The sequence below is a fragment of the Rhincodon typus genome, chromosome 12 (genome assembly GCF_021869965.1).
Source record: "Rhincodon typus isolate 14 chromosome 12, sRhiTyp1.1, whole genome shotgun sequence".
NCBI lineage: Eukaryota > Metazoa > Chordata > Chondrichthyes > Orectolobiformes > Rhincodontidae > Rhincodon > Rhincodon typus.
This window is the reverse complement of record NC_063343.1, coordinates 26970755-26996872: the sequence shown is the minus strand read 5'-3', so window position 1 is coordinate 26996872 and position 26118 is coordinate 26970755. Positions and strand designations below refer to the sequence as shown.

Sequence of the window (26118 nt, the reverse complement as noted above, 5' to 3'; positions counted from 1 at the left end):
TACAAAACAAATAATAAAAGAAGTATTGAGGAGATACATTGGTACCAACTGAGGCATTAAATCTGGTCAAGAATATAGTAATCCCATTCCAAACAACCCTTCTACTTCTTCCCAACTTTTGATAATTGGTTGCCAAAAATGAGCCATTTCACAGAATAATTAAGCAATAACATTATAGAGATTTGTTTTCTTTGAATTCAACTATTTATCACCATGTCAGATGACTCTATCCCTGGGTGTGTTCCCATCTCATTGGCTGCATAGGCCAACCAGAGGTGAGGGATAGAGTAAATGGCACAATATCATATAGGCAAGTAGATTTAGATTTAATTGTCATGTGTACTCGAGTACAGGAAATACAGTGAAAAATGTACAAAAGTTGCCATTCTCCAAAGTCGTCATAGTATATAAAAGACAGGATCAAAAACAGAAGTAGAAATAAAAGAAACAGCCAAAAGAAAAGGAAATGTCTAGATTACTCCCTGCCTCTGCCATGAGTCCTTGCTGCCATAAAAACAAAGCCACAAAGTCCATCCCTCAGTCTGCGAATGCTCAGGTGCCCTGAATCCCCACACACTGCCTCCACCATCTGGTACCTGGGCCCAGCCACAGCGCCACTGCTGGAACCGTGTCGCCAATCTTCAGTACCATCTTGTGTCCATTGCCACCATGAGTGGGCCAATCACTGAAATGCAGCCACCGCTGAAGCAGCCTGACCCTGAGCTGGGCTCAAACTCAATATGGGGCCCACTATGCTGAAGAAGCCAGTGCCTCTTCTGCCTTCCGCTGCCATCTCCTGGGACCGCCATTTCAGCAAAGAAACCAGCCACTGCCGACACTCTGGGGTCTGCTACTGCTGAAACTCTGGGAAGGAAATGCTCCAGCCACAAAAGGTAGATGGGGGGGGGAGCGGGGGGGTGCGTTGAAAAAGAAAGGCAGATGGAAGCAGGAGCTCAGCACCCGGGCCTTGTACACTGCTGCCACCATCTTGTGACAAGAAGACAAGTAGGCATTGTCCTAGGACTATTCACGTTTACTCTTGCAATGTTCGGTTTTATATCTACACTGAGCAAGACAGTGCAGCCACACAAGCCTGAGTTAAATCAAATATGGAATGATGTGCTCAGTACTGAACACCATAGGATGTACTGGCCTTCCCAGGAGTGCTGTACATTTACCAGAACTGTTCCTGAATGCTGGGGGATAAATTCCAAAATGATATTACACAAATCGGGATTGTATTTTCTGGAATCTTAAGTTAATGGGTGATTTGGTTAAGTTTGCAAGGTGTTAAGGAGTATCTGATAGAAGGGGAAAGCAGCATTAGTGCACAAAGGTGAAATTCCTTGTTTTATAGGAGGCTATGCTCAAATATTTTGCACATCATGCCACAAATCTACCTTGATAACCATGTCAACAATGAGGACACGAGGACAAGTAACCTCAGCAATCAAAGCCAAGCTGTAGGAGAATTTTTGCTCAGATATATTTTGCACATCATGCATCAGGGCCACAAATGATAAGGGGCTATAGGCTGGATTTTGAGGCCAATGAGAGATGGGCAAAGGGCCACAGGAAGAAGTACTCACTGCTGTGGCCTGCGTGGAAAAACTGTCAAAAATCAAGAAAGCATCGGAGTACACTGGAAGCATAGGGGCTGTCTTCTCTGCCCATGGCACCTCCTTTAACTTATGACCCTCATCACCAACCTCCATGTGGTAGAAAACCATCCTATTCTGCTGGTGTGGGCAGCCTCTCTGAATTTGGTGTTCCATTGGTAAATTACTTTGTGGCAAGAACACATCAGAGTCCATCTGCCTTGTCAGACCCCATGCATTCCATCTCGCCTCCCTTATAACAAGAAGTAAATGGGGAGTTGAGACACTATATGGAGTATAGAATTAAGAGAAGGACAGGATCCAATATTTTATTGACAGTTGTGTATTGTCTCCCCCTCCAACCTGGTTGTAGCTATATTGTGACAGAATAGATTAATGCTTAGATCACACAAATATACAGTAAAGACAGATTGATTTAATCAGGAATTATCATGTGTTTATAGATTTTTGACAAACAAACAAGCTCATTCCAAAGAGGTAGAGAAATTCTGAGTTTGGCGGTTTTATGCGACAAGGTACCCTCAATGCGACAGAGGCCACATCAAACTAGACTTGTTAGTGAGCAATGAGAATGATGTGAGAATATTTATCTGACTGAGATTATACTATGGTTGAGTTCAGTTTTGTGTTTGAAAGGGAGAAATATAAAACATCTAATGAGATTCTAGAATTAGGTAAGGTCAATATCAGTGGAATGAGATAGACTGTCCACACAACTGAACAAACCTGTTGATGGGTAGTGTTCAAAAATGGTTTTATTTGACGCAGAGCCAACCTATTCTCCCTAGGGGCACGATCTCTACCCAACAAACAAAAAAATCCACGAATGACTAAAGAGGTGAGGTACTCAGAAAAAGTATACGTGATTGTAAAAACAAAAGCAGAGAACCTATGAACAGGAGTAGGCTGTAGAGACCGTCAAACCTGCCCCACCATTCAATAGGAGCATGGCTGATCTGACGTTCCCTACACTCAACATTCCTGCCCTTTCCCCATAACCCTTCATTCCCCTACTGGTCAATAATCTATGTCAGCCTTAAATACACACAAGGACTCTGCACCCATATTGCAAGGAATTTTGAAGACCCTCAACTCTGAGAGAAGAAATTCCTCCTTATCTCAGTCTTAAGTTGGCACTCTTTCTTTCTGAGAATATGTCCACTTGTCCTAGACTCTCCCATGATGGGGAACATCCTCAGCTTTTATCCTGTCAAGCCCCTTAATCATAAATGTTTCAAAGAGTTCAACTCCTCATTCTTCTGAACTCCAGTGAGTACAGTCTCAACCTGTTTAGCTTTTGCTCATAAAATAATCCCTCCATACCAAGGATTATCCTAGTGAACTGCCTCCAATAAAATAATATCTTTGTTTAAATAAGGGGACGAAAACTACTTGCCGTACTCCATATATGGTCTCACCAGCACCTTGTACATTTGCAGTAAGACCTCCACACTCTTGTATTCCAGCCCACTTGAAATAAGGGCCAGCATTCCTTTAGCCTTCCTGATTACCTGCTGCACCTGTATGCTAACTTTGTGTAGTCCATAAGTAGACCCATGTTCCTTTTGTGTTGCACTTTCTGCAATTTTTCTTCGTGTAAATGTTCTTTTATTCTCCCTTCCAAAATGAACAATTTTACATTTTCCCAAATTTTACACAATTTGCCAACCTTTTCCCCACTTAGTTAACCCATCAGTATCCCTCTGGGTAAACTGTTTGTATCCCTCTTGCAACTCCTGTTTTTCCCCATAATCCTTGATTTCCTTCACAGATTAAAAATCTGTCTATTTCCACCTTGAATATACTAAAATGACAGTTCTGTGGTAACAAATTTTACAGATTCATTATCCTCAGAAAACAACTTCCTCATTTCTGTCTTTAAATGGATGATCCATTCTTCTGAGATTGTAGAAAAATAGAAAATAAAACTTACTCACTATTAAATATGATTATGGCTGATTATCTAACTCAGTATCCTATTTGTTCTGCATATCCTTTGATCCCTTGAGCCCTGAGAATTATATCTAACTCCTTCTTGAAAACATTAAATGTTTTGCCCTCAACTATTTCCTGTGCAGAGAATTCCACAGGCTACTGCTCTCTGGGTGAAGAAATTTCTCCTCCTCGCAATCCTAAATGGCCTATCCTGCATCTTTAGACTGTGACCTCCTGGCTCTGGATTGCCCCTTCATCAAGAATGTCCTTCCTGTATTTTCTACTTTGCCTTTACATGCCCTCTGGACCTAGATTCTCCCAGACCTCTTCTAGAGCTTTGTACATCTACTCTGTCAAGTCTCCTAACAATTTTGCGTGTTTCATTGAGGTTGTCTCTCGTTCTTTTAAATTCCAAAGGTACAGGGCCAACCCACTTAACCTCTTCTCATATGCAAATCCGTTCATAGCCAGGATCAACCTGGTATATCTTCTCTGAAATGCCTACACTGCCGGTATGCCTTTCTTTAGATAAGGGGCTCAAAACTGTTCACAATATTCCAGCCGTTTTTCTGACTGATGCCTTGTATAGTTTTAGCAAAGCCTCCCTATTTTTATACTCTATTCCCCTTTAAAATAAAGTTCATCATTTCATTTGCCTTCCCTATTATCTACTGAACTTGGATGCTCGTATTTTGTGATCCATATACAGAGATCCCCAAATTCTTCTAAGTATAGCTTTCTGCAGTATTTCTCCATTTAAGTAATACTTAGCTCCTCTAATTCTTCCTGCCAAAGTGAATAGCCTCATATTTTCCTATATCATATTGCATCTGACAAGTTTCTGTCCACTCACTTATCCTGTCTATATTCGTCTGCAGACTTTGTGTCGTCCTCATCACTTGCATTTCCTTAAAACAGTGTGGAGCTGGAGGAACACTGCAGGCCAGGCAGCATCAGAGGAGCAGGAAAGTTGACATTTCGGGTCGGGACCCATTTTCAGAAACGGGGAGGGGAAGGGGATTCTGAAATAAATAGTGGGGGGGGTCAGGCTGGGGAAGGTAGGTGGGATGGTGATAGGTGAGTGCAGGCAGGTAGTGGTGGGGATTGGTCAGTGAGGTGGCAGGAGCGGATAGGTGGGAGGGAAGACAGACAGGTCAAGCAGGCGAGGATGAGAGGGAGGGATGGTCTTGGGATGAGGCCGGGGGTGGAGAGATTTTGAAGCTAGTAAAGTCTACATTGAGACCATTGAGTTGTAGGCTCCCAAGGCTCCTCCAGTTTCCAGGTGGCACCGTTGTGACACTGGAGGAGGTCCAGGATGGACATGTCGTCCAGGGAGTGGAAGGGGGAGTTGAAGTGTTTTGTGACTGGGAGGTGTTGTCGTTTGTCGTGAACAGAGCGCAGGTGCTCTACAAAGCAGTCTCCGAGCCTCCACATGATCTCACCAATGTAGAGGAGACCACGTCGGGAGCAGCAGATGCAATAGGCCACATTAGTGGATGTGCAGGTGAACATCTGTCTGATGTGGAAGGCTTTTATTGGGGCCTAGGATGGAGGTGAGGGGGGAGCTGTAGGGGCACGTGTAGCACTTCCTGCGGTTGCAGGGAAAGGTGCCAGGGCTGGTAGGGCTAGTGGGGAGTGTGGACCGGACAAGGGAGTCACAGAGAGAGCGGTCCCTCCGGAAGGCAGATAATGGTGGGGAGGGAAATATATCTTTGGTTGTAGGGTCAGATTGGAAGTGGCGGAGAATGATGCGTTGAATCCGGAGGTTGATGGGGTGATACGTGAGGACAAAGGGATTCCGTCTTTGTTTTTATTGCGGGGAGGGGGTGTGCGGGCTGAGGCGCGGGAAACGCAAGAGATGCGGTCAAGGGCGTTTTGGACCACTGAAGGGGAGAAGTTGAGGTCCTTGAAATATGAGGACATTTGTGATGTTTGGGAGAGGAAAGCGTCATCTTGGGAACAGATGCGGTGGAGGCAGAGGAATTGGGAGTAGGGGATCGCCTTCTTACAGGAAGGTGGGTGAGAGGAGGTGTAGGCTAGGTAGCTTTGGGAGTCAGTAGGCTTGAAATAGATAGCAGTTTCAAGGTGGTCACCAGGGATGGAGACCGAGAGGTCCAGGAAGGAGAGAGAGGTATCGGAGATGGCCCAGGTGAACTTAATGTTGGGGTGGAAGGCGTTAGTAAAGTGGATGAACTGTTCGAGCTCCTCATGGGAGCTCGAGGCGGTGCCGATACAGTCATTGATGTAGCGGAGGAAGAGGTGGGGGTTAGTGCCAGTGTAGCTTCGGAAGTGGGACTGTTCCATGTATCCTACAAAGAGGCAGGCATAGCTTGGGCCCATGGATGTCAAACACTTTTTTTTTCTGTTGCCTATGCCTCCGCATTTACTACTTTTAACCGTGAGCCTAACCCTCCCTCTACAGACCCCTTCTCCCACCTCCAACACACCCCTCCTCCTGGACACCACCCCAAGGCCTCCTACCCTCCCTTGACCTCTTCATCTCCAACTGCTGTCGTGACATCAATCGCCTCAACCTCTCCATCCCCTCACCCGCTCCAACCTCTCCCCCACAGAACATGCAGCCCTCCGCTCCAACCCTAACCTCACTTTCAAGCCCGCGGACAAAGGAGATGCATTTGCAGTTTGGCGCACTGACCTTTATATCGCCGAGGCCAGGCGCTAACTCTCTGACATCTCCTCCTACTGCACCCCCTCAATCATAACCCCACCCCTGATCACCAAACCATCATCTCCCAAACCATCCATAACCTCATCACCTCAGGTGACCTCCCGCCCACAGCCTCCAACCTCCTCATTCCCCAACTCCGCACCACCCATTTCTATCTCCTTCCCAAAATCAACAAACCTGACTGCCCTGGCCGACCCATTGTCTCTGCCTGCTCCTGCACCACCGAACACACCTCCACTTATCTCGACACTGTTTTCTCCTCCCTGGTCCAGGAACTCCCCATCTACGCCCGTGACACCACCCACGCCCTCCACCTCCTCCAAGACTTCCAATTCCCTGGCCCCCAACACCTCATCTTCACTATGGATGTCCAATTCCTGCATACTTGAATTCCCCACACAGATGGCCTAAAAGCCTTCCGCTTCTTCCTCTCCCGCAGGCCCAACCAGTCCCATTCCACTGACCCTCATCCACTTAACTGGACTTGTCCTTACTCTAAACAACTTCTCCAACTCCTCCCACTTCCTACAGACAAAGGGGGTGGCCATGGGTACCTGCATGTGCCCAAGCTATGCCTGCCTCTTTGTAGGATACGTGGAATAGTCCCTCTTCCGAAGCTACACTGGCACCATCCCCCACCTCTTACTCCGTTATATTGATGACTGTATCGGTGCTGCCTTGTGCTCCCACGAGGAGCTTGAACAGTTCATCAAATTTACTAACACCTCCCACCCCAACCTCAAGTTCACCTGGACCATCTCTGATACCTCCCTCTCCTTCCTGGACCTCTGCCTCCATCTCTGATGATCACCTCAACTGATATCTATTTCAAGCCCATCGACTCCCAAAGCTACCTAGAGTACACCTCCTCTCATCCACCTTCCTGCAAGAATGCGATCCCCTACTCCCAATTCCTCTGCCTCCATCGCATCTGCTCCCAAGATGAGGCTTTCCACTCCCGAACATCACAGATGTCCTCATATTTCAAGGACCGCAACTTCAACTGCCTCTCTTGCATTTCCCGCACCTCAGCCCTCAACCCCCTCTCCACAATAAAATCAAAGACAGAATGCCCCTTGTCCTCACATATCACCCCACTAACCTCCGGATTCAACGCATCATTCTCCACCACTTCCATCAGCTGCAATCCAACCCCACAACCAAAGATATATTTCCCTCCCCATCCTTATCTGCCTTCTGGAGGGACCGCTGTCTCCGTGACTCCCTCATCCGATCCACACTCCCCACTAGCCCAACCTCCCCCGGCACCTTTTCCTGCAACCACAGGTTGTGCTATACCTGCCTCTACAGTTCCCCCCTCGCCTCCATCCCAGGCCCCAAAAAAACCTTCCACATCAGACAGATGTTCACCTGCACATCCGCTAATGTGGTCTATTGTATCCGCTGTTCCCGATATGACCTGCTGTACATCGGGGAGAACAAGTGAAGGCTCGGAGACCGCTTTGTGGAGCACCTGCGCTCGGTTTGCGACAAACGACAACACCTCCCAGTTGCGAACCACTTCAACTCCGCCTCCCACTCCCTGGACGACATGTCCATCCTGGGCCTCCTCCAGTGTCACGACGACACCACTCAGAAACTGGAGGAGCAGCACCTCATATTCCGCCTTGGGAGCCTACAGCCCAATGGTCTCAATGTAGACTTTACTAGCTTCAAAATCTCCCCACCCTGGCCTCATCCCAAGACCAGACCCCCTGTCTCATCCCGGCCTCCTTGACCTGTCCATCTTCTCTCCCACCTATCCATTCCTCCCACCTCACCGACCAATCCCCACCACTACCTACCTGCACTCACCTATCACCATCCCACCTACCTTCCCCAGCCTGACCACCCCCATATTTATTTCAGAATCCCCTTCCCCTCCATTTCTGAAGAAGGGTCCTGACCTAAAACATCAACTTTCCTGCTCCTCTGATGCTGCCTGGCCTGCTGTGTTCCTACAGCTCCACACGTTGTGTTATCTCAGACTCCAGCATCGGCAGTTCTTACTACCTCTCAGTGAGTTACTTGCCTTTCCGTCTTTTTTCCCATCTGCAACCTTGGTGACAATACATTGATTTTCTTCATTCAGGTCATTAATGTATATAGCAAATAATTGTGGCCCCAACACTGATCCCAGTGGCATTTCACTAGTTACAGGTTGCCTCTAAAAACATCCTCTTATCCCTACGGTCTATCTTCTATTAATTAGCCAATTATCTATCCACATTCATATACTACCTCCAACACCATGGGCTCTTATTAAGTAGCCTAATGTACTTTATCAAATACTGCCTGAAAATCCAAACATATTACCTCTTCCACTTCCCTTTTAACAATCCTGCTTGTCACTTCCTCAAAGAATTCTAGTAAATTTCTCTTGTCTGGTTTCTGCTCATTCTGCTTGGTCATATTATGTTTCCCAGTCATGGAATTTTACTGTACAGAAGGAGGCCATTTGACCCATTGTGTCTGTACTGGTTCCTGAAAGAGCTACCCAGCTGGTCCCCTCTGCAACTTTTGCAGGAACTAAGGATCCTTGGAAGGTTACTATCCGTGCTTCCACTATCTCTGTAGCTACTTCTTTTTATGCGATAAGATGCATCCCATCCGCTCCAGGAGACTTATTAACCTTCAGCCCCATTAGTTTCCCTAGCACTTTTTACCTCGTGATAGTTATTGTATTTATTTTGTCTCCTTTTTTTTGCCCTTGATTAGTTATTAATTTTACAATGCTATTAGGTTGCCCTTCTGTGAAGAGTGATGCAAACTATTTATTAAAATGTTCTTGTGTTTCTGAATTTCAACATTTTTTTAAGAGTGGAAAAATCCATTTATCATTTCACTTAATTTTATTCATGACAAAAGATAGCTATTAAAAGTAATTTAGCATTGAGTCATGTAAAACGATCCTTCATCATTGAGAATCCAGTAGAGATTTGATGGCTGTTTAAGTCCACTTTGAGGAAAGTTTACAATGCACTTATTGTTGATTTACTCCTAATGCAAGAATCTGCTATTTTGTTCTGACTCTTTAATCTGTTTGTTTGTTTGTTTGTTTGTTTTTCTTTCATTACAGAAAGACAGTGCTGTTTTGAGAAAACAAATTTCTGACTTGTTTCAAGAAATCAGGATGCTGTTGACCAAACAAGAAAAGCAAATTCTAGACACAGTTATAACAGAAAAAAATATAAATCTTTCAAAAGTCTTAAAGAAAATACAAGAATTAGAAATTAAAAGAGAAGTTATTACTCACCTTATTCAGGAAGTACAAGACCTGAAAAATCAAAAAGATCCATTGTTCTTTATTAAGGTAGTAGATTCAACTTACTAATTTAACATAATTTTATAGTTAAAGTCCATTTACTATGCTGTTTTGAGATTTATTTTGGATAGTTTTTCATTTTATTTATGCCTACTTGCAATATCCACCAAGCAGAATTCTACACAAGTTAGTTAGACAAAAACTGCAATGGATTCAAATGCAGTTCAATTGGTAATGGTGATGACTGTGAACTGCATGTGTATCAAAACCTGAGAAATTCTTTCCCTTCCTTGGTTTTTCAATCCTTCTACAAGCTTCAGGTTCTGAAAACATAATTTTTGTATCACCTAATCAAAGCTGTCTAATTTAATTTGTCTTCTTATTTACATTTTTCAGTTGAGGCAGCATTCTGATTATTTATTTGGTTTCAAAATTTAAATTGCTTCTTACAGTATGGAACAACCTCCATGTATTCTGATGATGGTGGTTTCTTTAGATTTGTAGAAACTCTGTCATTTATGAACTGAGGTATAAACACATTAATATACTCAAGATTTAAAATTAGAGCCTGACAAATATTTTTATAAATATAAAGGTGGGCCTGTGCTTTATGTTGAATCAACAATTTATGGTGCCAATGGGGACATTGCACTACTGGTAGCTTATGTGGGTGTTAGGTAGTAATTTTACCATGTTAAGAAGAGTTATTAATCTTAGTTGCATTGCCGCAGAGAAGAATGAAATGGAGACACTGATCAGGAAACTCCTTTTATGAGGTCATCTGCTGATTTACTGTGAACATTCAAGAGGAGGTTAGGCTGCTTCCTGGCAAGCTGATGATTACATGGTACAAACTAATATATATCGTGGTCAGTCTTTTCTCATTAAATTCTTTATTTCATGGCATGCTGATGTTGTTGGCATGGTTAGAATTTGTCGTCCATCTCTAATTCCCTTGTGAGGGTGCTGGTGAACCGACGCTTTGAACTGTTGGAGTAAGTGCAACCATAGTGCTCTCAACGAAGAAGGTCCAGAATTTTGACCTGGCTACAATGCATGTATGGAAATATATTTCCAAGTTAGCTGATAGTGTTTCCATGCATCTTATGCTTTCTCTTTGTTAGTGGGAGAGGCTGTGGTTTTAGATGGTCCTGTCAAAAGAGGTTGGGTGAGTTGCAAGAATATGTCACATTGATGATGCATACTGCTTCTGCTGTCTGTCAATGATGGAATGAGTGAGTGACTGTCCATCTAACAGCTTAAACAATCAAACAACGTACTTTCTACTGGATGGTGTTGAGCACTTGAGTGTTGTTAGAGCTGTAAACCATTTGGGCAAATGGAGAATACTCTCACTGCCCTGACTTGTGATTTTATGGTTGCTAGATGGGCTTTAGGGAGTGAGTGACTCACCATACAATTCCTTGCCATTGACCTGCTCTTGTAAATACTATGACTACATAGCTTGTCCAATTCAATTTCTTGTCAATAATCAACACAGGATGTTAATAGGGGGGAATTTCAGTAATAGAAATGTCATTGCATATCAAACCAATTTTGAATCTGACAGAGATTAGGGAGGATATCTGCAAATTTTATGACTAGATTTAAGGTTTTGCTACTTTTAATCTCTCTCCTAGGAGATAATATAGCAGCTAGTGAGTAGGAAATGTTGTGTTAGGGCTTCAGGATCTTGGAGCATCATTGATGATGTTACGTAGCTGCACATCATGGAGTATAAATAGCACAGTTTGGACAGAGTTAGATCATTCTACATTAGTCTACAACCAGATTGCCCTATACTATACAAAGTCACTGGAAGACTCATATGAGTACTTGGACATGAATACACACAGAAGGTAGTTTAGTCCTTACCTCATGGAACTATAAAATGGCAACTTTCAATACCAATAATTACTATGTTTCGTGGCATTTAGTATTGTTGAAATCTAAGCCTGAAAACAGTTCTTGACTTAGTGTTCAAGGCAGACTAGGCAAGGAGAAGGCAAAGTCATAATGTGATATCAAGCCACATGATAAAAGATGGTGGGATTCATTGTACAGAAAACCATCTGAACAGTGAACATCAAGATAGAGAGGCCAGATTGTCTGGATAAGAGAACCATTCAAAAAAAAACTTTTATTTAACAAAACTTTGGTACATCCTTAAGACCAGAAGCCAGAAAAGCCACAGGACTGAACAGTTACTGTGAAGCAAATACTTCTGAACAGAAAGCTTTGCCAGAGAAACCACCAGGACACACTATATCTCAAAAAGCCTTTTAATAGGTCACCAGCAATAGACATCTCCACCTCTTAGGAGGTCTCCTCTATCACACATAGCAGTCTTCAGCCCATTTGATTCACTCCATGTGATACATAAAAGTAGCCAGAGATGCTAGATACTGCAGAGACTGTGGCCCTGACAACATGCCTGAAGGCCTGTGCTTCAGCACTTTCTGTGCCACTGGTCAAGCTGCTCCAGTACAGCTACACAATTGGCATCTACCCAACAATGTGGAAAATTGCCTAGCTGTGACCTATGAGCAAAAAGAACAACAAATCCAACCTACCCACTCACAAGCCCCCCTGTCAATTCTCATTTATCAGTAAGTGATGGAAGGTATCATCAACAATGCTATCAAGCAGAAATCTGCTTATTAATACCCAGCTGGGGTACCACCTTGGCCACTCAGGCCCTGCCCTCATTGCAGCCTTAGTTCAAATGTTAACAAAACAGCTAACATCCAGAAGGATGGTAAGTGTGATGGACCTTGATTATCGAGGCTGCATTTGACCAGATGTAGCATCAAGAACCCCTAGTAAAATTGGAATCAATGGGATTTGGGAGAAACCTTTCCATTGGGTGAAGTCAGGCCTGGCAAAATTAAGGTGGTTGTGGAAGTTGTGGGTCAGCCATCTCATACTAGAGCAGCTCTGCAGGAGTTCCTCAGGGTGGTGTCCTAGGCCCTAACATCTTCAGCTGCTTTATCAATGACCTTCTGTCCATCATAAGGTCAGAAGTCAGAAGAATCATCAGTGAGCAATGTTCAGCACCATTTGCAACTCCTCACATCCTGAAGCAGTTCCTGTTCAAATGCAAAAAGACATGGACATCATCTAGATGGGCTGACAAACAGCAAGTAACATTCTCACCTCCCAAGTATCAGGCAATGATCATGCTCCAACGAGAGAATCTAACTATTGGTTATTCAATATCCTTGGCGATTCCCATTATCAGAAACTCAACTAGACAAGCCATATAAATATTGTGACTACAACAGCAGATCAGATGCTCTGAAATGTGCAGTGAGTAACTCCCCTCCTGACTTCTTGAAGCCTGTCCACCATCAATGAGGCGAAGGCCATGGAATTACAGAATACTCTCCACTTGCCTGGACGAATGCAGCTCCAACAAGACCTAAGAAGCTTGACACTATCCAGGATGAAGCAACCTACTTAATTGGCATCACATTCACAAACATTTACTCCCTCCACCACCAATACTCAGTAGCAGCAGTTTGTAGTATCTAGAAGATGCACTGCAGAAATTCATCAAAGCTCTATAGACAGCACGTCCAAAACTCTCAGCTATTGCCATCCAGAAAGACAGGGGTGGTATTTATGTGGGACTACCGTCACCTGCAATTCCCACTATCTGGACTTGGAAATATGTCACTGCTGCTTCAATGTCACAGGGTCAAATTCCTGGAACTCCCTTCCTAACACTAAATTAATTGCAACAATTCAAAGTTAAGCTCACCACCACATTCTCATGGCTAACTAGGGATGGACTATAAATGCTGGCTTAGCCAATGAAGCCCACATCCCAGGAATGATTCACAAAACTAATTCAAAACTGTGGATAAGCAGTCTAGAAAATGTTATATTTAAACATTCTATAGAAAAGTTTCAATTTAATGCGGAACATTCTACAAAACATGTTCATAGAATCCCTACAGTGTGGAAGCAGGCCATTTGGCCCATCAAGTCCAACTGCCCTTCCGAAGAGCACATGACACATACACCCCACCCCTCCATCCCCGTAATTCTGCATTTCCCATGACTAACCCACCTAGCCTGCACTTCCCTGGACACTATGGGCAATTTAGCATGGTCAATTCACCTAACCTACTCCTCCTTAGATTGTGGGAGAAAACAGGATCACCTGGAAGAAACCCATGTAGACACGGGGAGAATGTGCAAAGTCCACACAGACAGTTGCCTGTTGGTGGAATCAAACCCAGATTCCTGGTGCTGGGCAGTAGAATGTTAACCACTGAACCACCTTGCCATCCCATTGACTATTTAAAGTACATCTGATCAGAGGAGACAGACCTCTCATCTTAACAATAAGTCACATGTGGCAACATTAATGTTAAATCCCAAGCAACTTTCTACTACAGAATTTTATCACAGGCGTGGTTCCAACCAACGATTTACTCATTTTACCAAAAGAGGTCACATCTCAATGATGTGCTGGGGTCTAAAGAACATATCAATCAATAAATTGAATTGTTCTCAACCCAACATGTAAATCATGCCTTGTAAAACAACCTTGAAGAACATACCATTACTGCAAGTGAACAACAGGGGATGGGTGGACTACTTCATTTCTTTCAAGGGGATCTAAAAATGTTACCTGGCATTCATAATATATCTATCTTGAATTCTCTGACATTTCTGCAGTTACATTATCTAAAGTTCCTTTAGGCAAATTGATTGAATCTCTAATTTAATGAAAGTCAGCAGAGGATGTTCATTATCAGCGACTTTACCTCGAGTATTTTTATATCTTGTCATAGACTTTCCTGACACATCCACCAACACAGACAAATCAAGTCAAAGACTTGAGGAGGGGTGGAAGCACTAAAGACAAAAAATTCAATAAATGTTCCAAAAGCTAGTCTATGTAACTCCTTGAGAATGCATATTAATGTAATCAATGTTTATGACAGAGGTAAATCTTTGTATAAATGCTTCTGGGCCAAACAGCAAGCTGTGATGATGTCACAGAACTGCACAGCACTGAATATAACTACCACAGTATAGTCAGAGTAAGATAATTTTGCATTAGACTGCAGTTCACTGGATTAGATTACTGGAAAACTCACATGAACACATGGAAGTGAAGATAATTTAGTACTTACCGAAAGTAACTATAAGATCAAAGCCTGATATTTATCTCTGATTACATGTATAACAGTAATTCGTACTAATGTATAATCAAAACTGTTACATTGAAGTCTAAATCTGAAGTCAGCTCTTGACCTTGCCTTCTCCTTGATTACTTAATCCTAAACCTAAACCCACAGTGTGACATCAAACCATTCGAAAATAGAGAAAAAACTCATGGTCTGATCAATGACATGTCACCATTATATGAAGCAGATTATATTGGCCTGTTGGTATGTTCTAATCTGGCAATTTTGTTTGCTTGCAAAACATTATTTGCTGTTGATCAATGAATAGTTAGGGGGAGTTTCCTCAGCTTCTGGGAAACCAATGGAATCGATAAAATCATTGTTTTAAAAAAAGTTGTATACCTTCTTAAGTGGATATGTTGTCCAAAGAGTTTTTTAAAAAAAATCTAGCTCACATCCTGTAGGTGTGAAATCATTACTTTCTTAGACTGGGTATTCTTATTGTAGTAAAAGCAATGATTGACATTTCCTCTATCCGGGACCTTAACACTGAAAGACATCTAAATGCCCACCACTTAACCAGCAGAGCTACACCACTAGATTTCACATTTTAAACAAACCAAATCTTATTGTAAATTTTACAAAAAGCAAGTAAACTTTTATAACAGCACAATGATTTATAATTACTTATCCTGTGAGCACAGTTTGATATTTTTACTCCATCATGGCTACCACCTCCACCCCATTTATTCTGGGACCAATCAAAAGGAATGCAGCAGTCCTCCAAAATTGAATCTAATTCTTAGTATTCCAATTGTCCACCAAGGAACAAATTTCATGGGGACTCTTCCGTTAGCTTTGGCTAAGCAATCCTTCCACCTCACCACTCCATGTCTTGGCTTTAGAAAATCAGAGACTGCCTTTTGTCTGTCTGAGCCAACAACATCTGTGCCATTTCTTTCTAAGCTAACTGTTAAAACCAACTGGTTTCTGCCAAAAGTCTGAGGACCATTGTAAATTTCTTCCACTAGCTACATGCTAGAGCAAATATTCCAGCTGTTTTTCCTTCGCAAAACCCAAACTGAACTTCCTGCCTCTGTCAGCAAACACACATAAATTAATTTTAAAAATGTTCTGTCCAAGAACCTATCCTGAATCATGATTGCTCTGGAATTGTGGAATGGTTTGGAATGATCTCAAACAGAAATGACAACAAATTACTTTACCTTCAAACAACTCTTGAAAGTTGTAACTAATATGAACAAATCATATTGTTACCGAATGGAGTTTCCCTCTCTCAAGTCTCCCTGGCTCCATTAAAAACTTAGATTTAGATCATTCATTGTTCAAGTTCTTTCACTGTGAGCTCTAATATTGTGAGACAAACACAAGGCTACCTTTTAAATGTACTAATCCAGATTTTTCAGAGTTGCATTTTCATCAGAATTATTTTTACCAGTTTCTTAACCAGGCACTCCAGTTATCTGCAGTTAGGACTTAAATTTCTACAATTATAAATTATAAAACCTAGATATCATCAACTAGATTTTTGTAATGTTGCAGTTCTGAAAAAATTAATTTTTAATCTGCATGCACATATTGTAGTTACAATGGTGAGGACATTTTTGCATTTTTTCCCTGCAGTAATATAGTGTGTAGATGAATTTACCAAACAATGTTAACTGATACACTAGATACATTTATGACATTAATATACAAGTGGCATTCAAGAAATTGATAATGAGAAAGATGTATTTAATAATGTGAGCTTCAACTACATTTAAGTATTTTGATTTCTTTTCCAGGATTTCAAATCTACTTATGAAAGGTAGGATTTTGGTTGATATTGGAAAGCACAAGAGGAAGGGCTGATATTGACTGACTCAGCTCATCCTGTGGAAATGGGATAGTGATCGAATTAAAATTACTGCTTATTCTTGCAGGCTGCTAGATTAACTGGGACTTGTTCGCCCAAATGTGTTGACTGGATCAGACAGAAACCTCCCTATTCAGTGTAAATGTAGGAACTCAATGCAAATTTGAAGCAATATATGGTATGATACACTTGCCAACAATTTTACCTTGAGGTGAAGCAGTAGTAAGATATTATATTCATGGGACAAAAGGAGCAGGAATAATCCTCAAGGGCCTGAAGAATAATACACCGTAGAGCTATGCAAGTCATATACATAAACTCTTGGGAAATTAGATGTTCAGATTATCTCAAAATCCACATACTTCAGATGCTGGAGGTCTGAAATGAGAACATAATATCCTGGAAATACTCATCAGATCAGTCAGTATCTGTGAAAAGAGAAGCAGAATTAATATTTCACGTCAATGACCTTTCACCAGAATTCAAACATTTAGGAATGCATTAGGTTTCAAGGAAATAGAGGAGAACAGAAAAAGAATAAAAGGGAATCCTGGAATAGGGCAGAAGAGAGGAGACATTAAATAAAAAATGAATTGGTGGTGTAAGGCCAAAAATAATAATAATAATCAGAGAAGTAAAATAACAAAAAAACCCCAGAGGGTGTGGAAATGGTGGAATAATGTGAGAAAATGACACCAGAAAACAAAAACTGAGAGAAAAATAGGATTAAAACCAAAGCATACAAAAAAGAATGAGATAAGATGAGGAGACAATCTTTCCTTTTAGTACTTTGCGCACACTCCCAATTTCACCTGCTTAAAACTGATTAAAGTCTGAAGTTTTCCCAGTTCTGCTGAAATGTCGTAACCTGATATGTTAGTTCTGTTCCTTTCTACACACATGCTACCAGGTTTGCTAAGTTTTTGTTTTCTCTTTGTCAGATTACATAGTTGATTTTATAATAAATCTGAATTTCTTTAGTATATGAACGCAAATATCAAAACCTCACTGACGAGGCTTGAACTTTTATGTCAAATGATAATCATTCCACTTTGCAACCAATCTGACAAGTTGTTTGGACAAACATTCTTTAATTAAATGAGATTTATCATGTTTATTTTCCCTCTGATGTGTTTACTCATTCTCACACATTTTCTCAGTGTGCTTAAGAAAAAGGGATGGAATAATGATGTATCATTTGTACCACAATAACGATAAGTATAATTATTGTAACAGGGCATTTCAACATCTATATTAATGAGGTGATTTTGTAGAAAATATAAAAACAATATCACTTGCTTTTAGGAACATATTTGTTTTAAACATTTGAAATTTGCTTAACAATAATGCACATAACAAAATCTATTGTACTTCTGAGCTTGAAGAAAAAGTGATATTAATTTGAAATAATTGGTTTAATTCTAACTGCTGCAAAACAATTTCAGAATTTCTAACAACAACACTGAAGTAGAAAAATTGAAGGTGTCCTGGAAGAAACTCGATGAAAACACGATATCAACCATCAAACAGGAGACTAAACGAATCTTTGAGATGTTAAATACAATCATTTTTGACCACCCTGGTAAGTGGTGGATGTGGTTAGTTGAGGTCTGTCTTGTTATATAAAAAAGGAATCATTTTTAAATAATACACAAATTATAAATTACAAGCATATTGTAATAAACGTAATTTATAATCTCTTAAAAAGGTATCATTGGTAACTATTATGAAGCAGACAGGCATTTAATGAAGGCAGTTGACTTAGAAAATCATTATGGATGAAATTGAATCGAGAGAATATTTAAAGAAATCAAAAAATAATATTAAAAAAGTGATACTAAAATAAAAACTGCAATGCAGATACAGACAGCAGGCAATAATGAATCAAAACATGAAACAAATAGTGGCAATCAGTCCGTGCCAAATATGTTTGTTCATTAACATTTAGGAATAGTTACATTATGAATGTCTATTTAGAGAATGAGGAAAAGATAAAAGTTTATTGTTAAAGCTGTAGAAAGGCATGCTAGAGTAGAGGAGTGAAACTTATATAACCAATAAAATATTTCACTCATCTGGAAAATAAGAGAACTGGAGAAAATTAACAAATACTTTGAGGCTTTAGTGGACGATGAATTGAAGGATATAGCTGTCACTTGTGGAACTTGAAAATGAAATAGGGAACAGCAAAGATGAAACAGAAATTCTAGATGACAAGATAACTTAAAAGGTGACTAATTATTACGTGGGAGTTGTAATATTAGATATGTGCAATTGCTCATATTTGTAGAATAAAATCAATTGTGTGTTTCATGAAGACTTACATAATATTGGGAGGGGGTGGGAAAGGTGTATGGGAAAGGACCTGTATATGTCCAGAATATGAACCCTGAGATCAACAGGAAGCACTCAGTAGTATTAGAGGGAAGAGAAGAATAGAACAATGATAATGGCAATGGCATTGAAATAAACACAAGGCAAGCATTAGGTGAAGAAAAGTGATAAAAAGCAAATTGTTCAGGAAAAGAAATATTTATGAGAAAAATGCAATACAGGAATCAAAACAACTAACAATTATCTGATCATAAAAATGTTAAAAGAGAAAGGTGATCTATTAAATAATTAAGGAAGTAATTAATAAACAAAATAATTGGTTATTTTATTCAAGCCATTTTCCCAGAAATTGTGTTGCTCTTATTGCCTTGATGGTCACAGAAACTGGCAGCTGGGGGAAAAATTTAAGAAACTGAAGCAGTGCTAGGATCTGGGGGATGCAAGACATGCCTGGAATGCATGCTTGAAGATACGACCACCCCCGCCTCATTGAAAATTAGATTTGTGGTGGGCTGCATAAGACAGGTGAGCTGCAGATGTAAGTCAGGCTCCCCAGTGCAACTTTCCGCCAGAGCTTTGGGAAATACAGCCAGCTGCAAAGCTGACTCAGCCCACAGATAAATCCATGATTGAAGGCAGGGGAACCTGAACTGAAGGTAGAGGAGCCTGAGCTGGCAACATGGAGTATTTATGTTGCAGACTCCTGTTCCTTCTGACTGCACAAAATATAACAATGAATAAAAATACTTAACCTACCTTCTTTTTCTGGATGGCCTCAGCTTGTGCATTCTGGAAAAAGACTGAGTTGAGCTTGTGTGCAGCACAGACTTGCCCCAAATCATAAAATTCCTATAGGCAGAAGAGGCGAACTGGCCTATTGAATCCACACCCTCTGAAGATCAACCCATCCAAACACTTCCCCCCACCCCCCTCCAACTCTGTCCCATAACCCTGCATTTACTATGGATAGTCCATCTAACATGCACATCCTTGGATACTATGGGGCAATTTAGCTGGGCCAATCAACATAATCCGCACATCATTGGAATGTGGGAAGAAACCCGAGCACTTGGAGGAAACCTGCACCAGACGTGAGGTGAATGTGTAAACTCTACACAGTCACCCAAGGTTGGGATTGAACCCAGGTCCCTGGCACTGTGAGGCATTAGTGCGAACCACTGAGCCACCATGTTGTCCTAAATGAGGAGGAATTTTGAGTGGGGTTCCTAAAACGTGGCATAGAGCCCTGACTTGCATATTCAATATGTCTAACACCTGTTGTGAGGTGCTCTGGATACTGGAAGGTAGCGGCAGCCAATGTAAATTAATAGTAATGAAGCATGGAATGAAGTGACTGTGATTAGACATCACTGCAAAAATCTACCAAAAGAAATGGTCAAACAAAAATCAAATTGTCCTCTGTTGTTCTCCACATTCCCCTTAGCTGCTCCCATTTATATGCATTTTGGAAAATGGCTTACATGCTCTATGTCCTTTAGGGAAGGAAACTGCCATCCTTACCTCACCTGGTCTACATTTGACTCAAGAACCCCGGCAATGTGGTTGAGTCTTAACTGCCCTCCAGGCAAATAGGGATTGGCAATAAATGCTGGCCTACCTAATGGCACCCTCATCCTGTGAATAAATAAATAAATAAAACTATCCTGGTCTAGGTATTAGGCCATCAAAGATCAAATTCGTAGCTGAACCAAGCCAGCAAACTAATTAATCAGAGACTGGTAACTTCTGAGACGTCACGTTCATTGGTCATGACATTTCTTTAGAGGGATCCAGCAGTGAGAAGGTAAATAGAATAGAATCCCTAAGGTTTGGAAGCAGGCCATTTGGCCCATCAAGTCCACACCGATGCTCTGAAGAGCATCCCACCCAGACCCACTCCCCTACCCTATCCTTAGAACCCTGCATTTCCCACAGCTAATCCACCTAGCCTGTGCCGTGCTGGACAATTTAACATGGCCAATCCAGCTAACCTGCACATCTTTGGATTGTGGGAGGAAACCAGAACATTTGGAGGAATTACACGCTGACACAGGGAGAATGTACAAGCTCCACAAAGACAGTCATCCTGGGGTGGAATTGAACTCATGTCCCTGGTGCTGTGAGGCAGCCGTGATAACCACTGTGCCACCCAAATCACTTTTATGTTGATGTTGTGGGATCAGGTCACAGAGAGAGGGATGTTAGATACAAAGGGAGTGGGGTGGCTTTCAGTAGCGACACCTTACACCTTGTCTGTATCAACTATTGTCTTCAGATTAGGGAAGCGCGAGTCCTGTCTCCAACTGGACAGGCAGGTTTTGGGAAGGTGCCCCTTCGGTCAGGGAGATGATGAGTTGAGATTCTTAACTGCACATTAATTGACCACAAAGACCTTAATTGCTGGCAGGTCAAGAAACATCCCAGTGTCCCCTGGAAAAGAAGCGTGCAGTGTCCATCAATTCTCTCGATATCTTTCAGGAGAGGTGGTTACCTTGGGGTGTGGAGTGCTTTATTTCCCCCTCCAATTTTATTTTGATTTGGTCCCTACCCTCCCCGTCATCTTTTCATTCACATAGGCATTGCCCCCAGGGGCTCTGCTTGCTACTGGTCACATGGGTGTTTTTCCTGGTGGTGGACTATCAGTAAAGTTATTTACACACCTGGTGTTTTTACTGTGTCTCACAGTTACACACACACACACACACACACACACACACACACACACACACACAGGTGCTGGGGAAAATAATGAAAGAAAACACCCCAGTGGACTTTCTCAACCAGTTGAGTTTCTCTCCAGGTTTACCTCGTCCCATTTATGCTACATCTTACTACCTCTCTCTGTGCCTGGAGAAAATTATGCCCTGAGGCTGTAACTGTTTCCAGGTCCTGAATCCATCCCAGAGCTGAATTATGGCTTTCATGGGAGTACCCCAATAATTGATCTGATTGGGGCGAGGGTTTTGTGTTTGGGGCTCTCAAAGCTGGAAGGCTAATCAGAGGTTTTCCAAGCTTGAAAGTTTCAGCAAGATATAGTGGACCTTAAGAAAGGGAAATGGCATTTCAACATGGAGGCACCCTCTCTCCAACTTCTTAAAATTAAAGCTAAGAAATGGATCCTGTCTGCAGATAGGGGACCACTGTAGGAGAGACTGTCTTGATAGGGAGATCTGTGGCTGCTCCCGAACTCAGGTAGGCCAACAGGGAGGAGAGTGCTGAAATATGCCTGGAATGGGAACCTCAGGCCTACTGTCTGGTGGACTCCGTCAGGCTCTACTTTGGTGCTTGCACTGGGCAGACGTGGAGGCAAACTGAAAAGTCCTAGTCATTCTTCTTTTATTTGGTTCAGTGGCTTTGAACAAGCTGCCCTATGTTGTATGGGCATGCCAGCTGACTATGCTACATGAGTTGCTCCTTGTGATGAACATTGCTGCTATTAACTTCTTTAAACATAGGAAACAACATAGTCTGCTTATTCTAGTGTAGTAGAAAATCATTTCCTGTTCAAGAGTACAAGAGTTTCTTGTACCTCAAAAAATATATTGCAAGTTAGCAACTAGTTAAAGGCTACATTGATATGACAGAAATTGTTATAGTGTCTAAGAGAATGACCAGATGTTAGGTCTCATTCCTTCATAATCCTAAATCATTCTGCCCACCAGTCTGTGTGACATGACATGATGATGGCACTTCTTAATATTAACCCTTTCACGCCCATATGCAATGTCTGCAACTTACTATAGATAGGTGAATAGCTCTGCTGTCACTAACCCCACTCCCAATCCCAACCTCCCTGTTCACATTTGACAAAAATGGCCGAGAGATGATTTGAGCCAGAGAACCTACAGAACAGCCAGTAGGACTGTTCTTAACTCCTGGCTGTGTCCAATCTTGGCTTCAGCAAGGTCTGAAAATCCAACTCAAAGACACCCTCATACTTGGATACCAATATGAAAGGCAAAGGAGAAGTCGAAAGACAATTATTAATTTGTTGTGATGTAGGAAATGCAATTTATTGACGATGATTACCGTAACTGTAACACTGTATCCAAAAAGTCCTTCGAATAATAATATTTATTAAATAGAATTTAATACCTTTGTTTTGTTGTGAATTGCAGCATAGAATAATTTCTATATCCCATACAATTAAGAACAACATCTCTTAAACTAACACTTTTTTTTTATTTCCCTGAAATTTTTTGCTGTGTGTGAGCCAACATTGCAATAGTTTGTAACTCAGGTGTAACATATATGAATTTTTAATTTTTTTATTTAGTTCAGTCCAATGATGAAGTGGCAGAAGAAAGGTTTACAGTGGAAGATGAGAATGAGGAGGAAAATTTGCCTGATACAATGTAACTAAAAATAAAAGTTTGTAAATGTTCTTCACTATGGCAATAAGAGCTGGCCAATCAGCCTGCTGCATAATGGCAGTGTATTAGAATAATTGGGAGTAATGAATTTAATGACATTAAATTCAGGACAGTCAGGGGCAAAAAAGGACAAATGCTCAGCATGCATACAGAGTAACATTAACGAAGCGTGGAAGTCCAGTGATTTGCCAGATTATTTCTGCATTCACCATCAGCTTAATAAGTGCGTGATCCCTTCACACAACTTGCATTATAGTTATATTTACTAAACAAACAAGAATCAAGTGAACTTTCCCTTAATTTCTGTAGTTTCAAAGAGTCTGTGTTCCACATTTATGCAGGATCTGCAAGACTGCAGTCCCTATTTTAATATGTCTCAGTGGCTTGTCTCAACGTTTGGTTAATCTCATGTTCTTGATCTTTGGTCACCTGTTAAAGGGGAGAGGGCAAGCATATTGGAGGGCCTTCTAGTTAGTCTGCTGTTAGGCCTGAACAGGTCCAGGAAGTGGGAGGTTGAGGAGATTATTTGACACAACTGTCTATCCCTCTTAAATAAATAGAGAGGGAGGGTGTTGGGCTGGGAAAGGTAGGTGGGATGGTGATAGCGGGGAGGTAGTAGTGGGGATTGGTCAGTGAGATGGGAGGAGCAGATAGGTGGGAGAGAAGATGGACAGGTCAAGGAGGCGGGAATGAGAGGGAGGGTTGGTCTTGTGATGAGGCTGGGGGTGGGGTGATTTTGAAGCTAGTGAAGTCCACATTGAGACCATTGGGTTGTAGGCTTCCAAGGCAGAATATGAGGTGCTGCTCCTCCAGTTTTCAGGTGGCGTTGTCGTGACACTGAAGGAGGCCCAGGATGGACATGTCGTCCAGGGAGTGGGAGGGGGAGTTGAAGTGGTTCGCGACTGGGAGGTGTTGTTGTTTGTCGCGAACAGAGTGCAGGTGTTTTACAAAGTGGTCTCCAAGCCTCCGCTTGGTCTCACCGATGTAGAGGAGGCCACATCGGGAACAGCGGATCCAATAGACCACATTGGCAGATGTGCAAGTGAACATCTTTCTGATGTGGAAGGTTTTTTTGGGGCCTGGGATGGGGGTGAGGTGGGAGGTGTAGGGGCAGGTGTAGCACCTCCTGTTGTTGCAGAAAAAGGTGCCGGGGGAGGTGGGGCTAGTGGGGAGTGTGGAGCGGACGAGGGAGTCGTGGAGAGAGCGGTCCCTACGGAAGGCAGATAAGGGTTGGGAGGGAAATATATCCTTTGTAGTGGTGTCAGATTGCAGGTGGCAGAAATGGCGGAGAATGATGCATTGAATCTGGAGGTTAGTGGGGTGATACGTGAGGACAAGGGGCATTCTGTCTTTGTTTTTATGGCGGGGAGGGGTGTGAGGGCAGAGGTGCGGGAAATGCTAGAGATGTGGTGGAGGGCGTTTTCGACAGAGGCAGAGGAATTGGGAGTAGGGAATCGCATTCTTGCAGGAAGGTGGGTGAGAGGAGGTGTAGTCTATGTAGCTTTGGGAGTCGGTGGGCTTGAAATAGATATCAGTTTTGAGGTGGTCACCAGAGATGGAGACAGAGAGATCCAGGAAGGAGAGAGAGGTATCACTGATGGCCCAGGTGAACTTAAGGTTGGAGTGGAAGGCGTTAGTAAAGTGGATGAACTGTTCGAGCTCCTCGTGGGAGCACGAGGCGGCGCCGATACAGTCATCAATGTAACGGAGGAAGAGGTGGGGTATGGGGCCAATGTAGCTGCGGAAGAGGGACTCTTCCATGTATCCTACAAAGAGGCAGGCATAGCTTGTGCCCATGCGGGTTCCCATAGCCACCCACTTAGTCTATAGGAAGTATCAGACCCCACTACGAATGATATAATTCCCTCCCCGCCCCTATCTGCCTTCAGGAGAGACTGCTCACTCTGCGACTCCCTAGTCCGCTCTACACTCCCCACTAGCTCCACCTCCCCCGGCACCTTTCTCTGCAACTGCAGGAGGTGCTACACCTCCCACCTCACCTCCATCCCAGGCCCCAAAAAACCTTCCACATCAGACAGATGTTCACCTGCACATCTGCTAATGTGGTCTATGGTATCCGCTGTTCCCGATGTGGCCTCCTCTACATCGGGGAAACCAAGCGGAGGCTCGGACACCGCTTTGTAGAGCACCTGCGCTCTGTTTGCAACAAACGACAACACCTCCCAGTCGCGAACCACTTCAACTCCCCCTCCCACTCCCCAGACGACATGTCCATCCTGGGCCTCCTCCAGTGTCACAATGACACCACCCAGAAACTGGAGGAGCAGCACCTCATATTCTGCCTTGGAAGCCTCCCCACCCCCAGCGTCATCCCAAGACCAACTCTCCCTCTCATCCTCGCCTCCTTGACCTGTCCGTCTTCTCTCCCACCTATTCACTCCTCCCACCTCACTGACCAATCCCCACCACTACCTACCTGCACTCACGTATCACCATCCCAACTACCTTCTTATTTCAGAGTCCCCTTCTTCTCCCCCATTTCTGAAGAAGGGCCCCGACCCAAAATGTCAGCTTTCCTGCTCCTCTGATGCTGCCTGACCTGCTGTGTTCCTCCAGCTCCACACTGTGTTATCTCAGACTCCAGCATCGGCAGTTCTTACAATCTCTGTCTATCCCTCTTCTCTGGTTAAGTTTGGAACTGGTTGCACCCGGTGAGGGAGTGCAGGAAGTACCCATGATGCCGTCTGCAATATACAATCAGCCCCCAAATCTATACAATTTCATTTTTACAAATTTTCATGGAAGTTTATTAAAGTGATCAACAGTATATGTGCAAGGCAATTAAAAAACCTAGAGATTATTACAGGCAACCTCTATGTTCTGTCAGTGGCTCTTCAAGTTTACTTCCCTTACATATCTATT

The 26118-nt window shown here is 42.6% G+C and overlaps 1 protein-coding gene across 2 annotated transcripts in view; it reads left to right on the top strand.

The window, feature by feature from the left end:
• Positions 1-16761, top strand: part of LOC125484539 (E3 ubiquitin-protein ligase TRIM8-like) — a 48199-nt gene extending 31438 nt beyond the window's left edge. Inside the window, exons 4-5 of one of the 2 annotated variants that reach the window (XM_048603754.1) lie at positions 9323-9556; positions 16458-16761. In XM_048603754.1, the coding sequence (XP_048459711.1) occupies positions 9323-9556; positions 16458-16484 (261 nt within the window). In that variant the 3' untranslated portion in view covers positions 16485-16761. The remainder of the gene's footprint in view (positions 1-9322; positions 9557-16457) is intronic. The other variant, XM_048603753.1, reaches the window with a different exon arrangement.
• The last annotated feature ends 9357 nt before the right edge of the window (positions 16762-26118 follow it).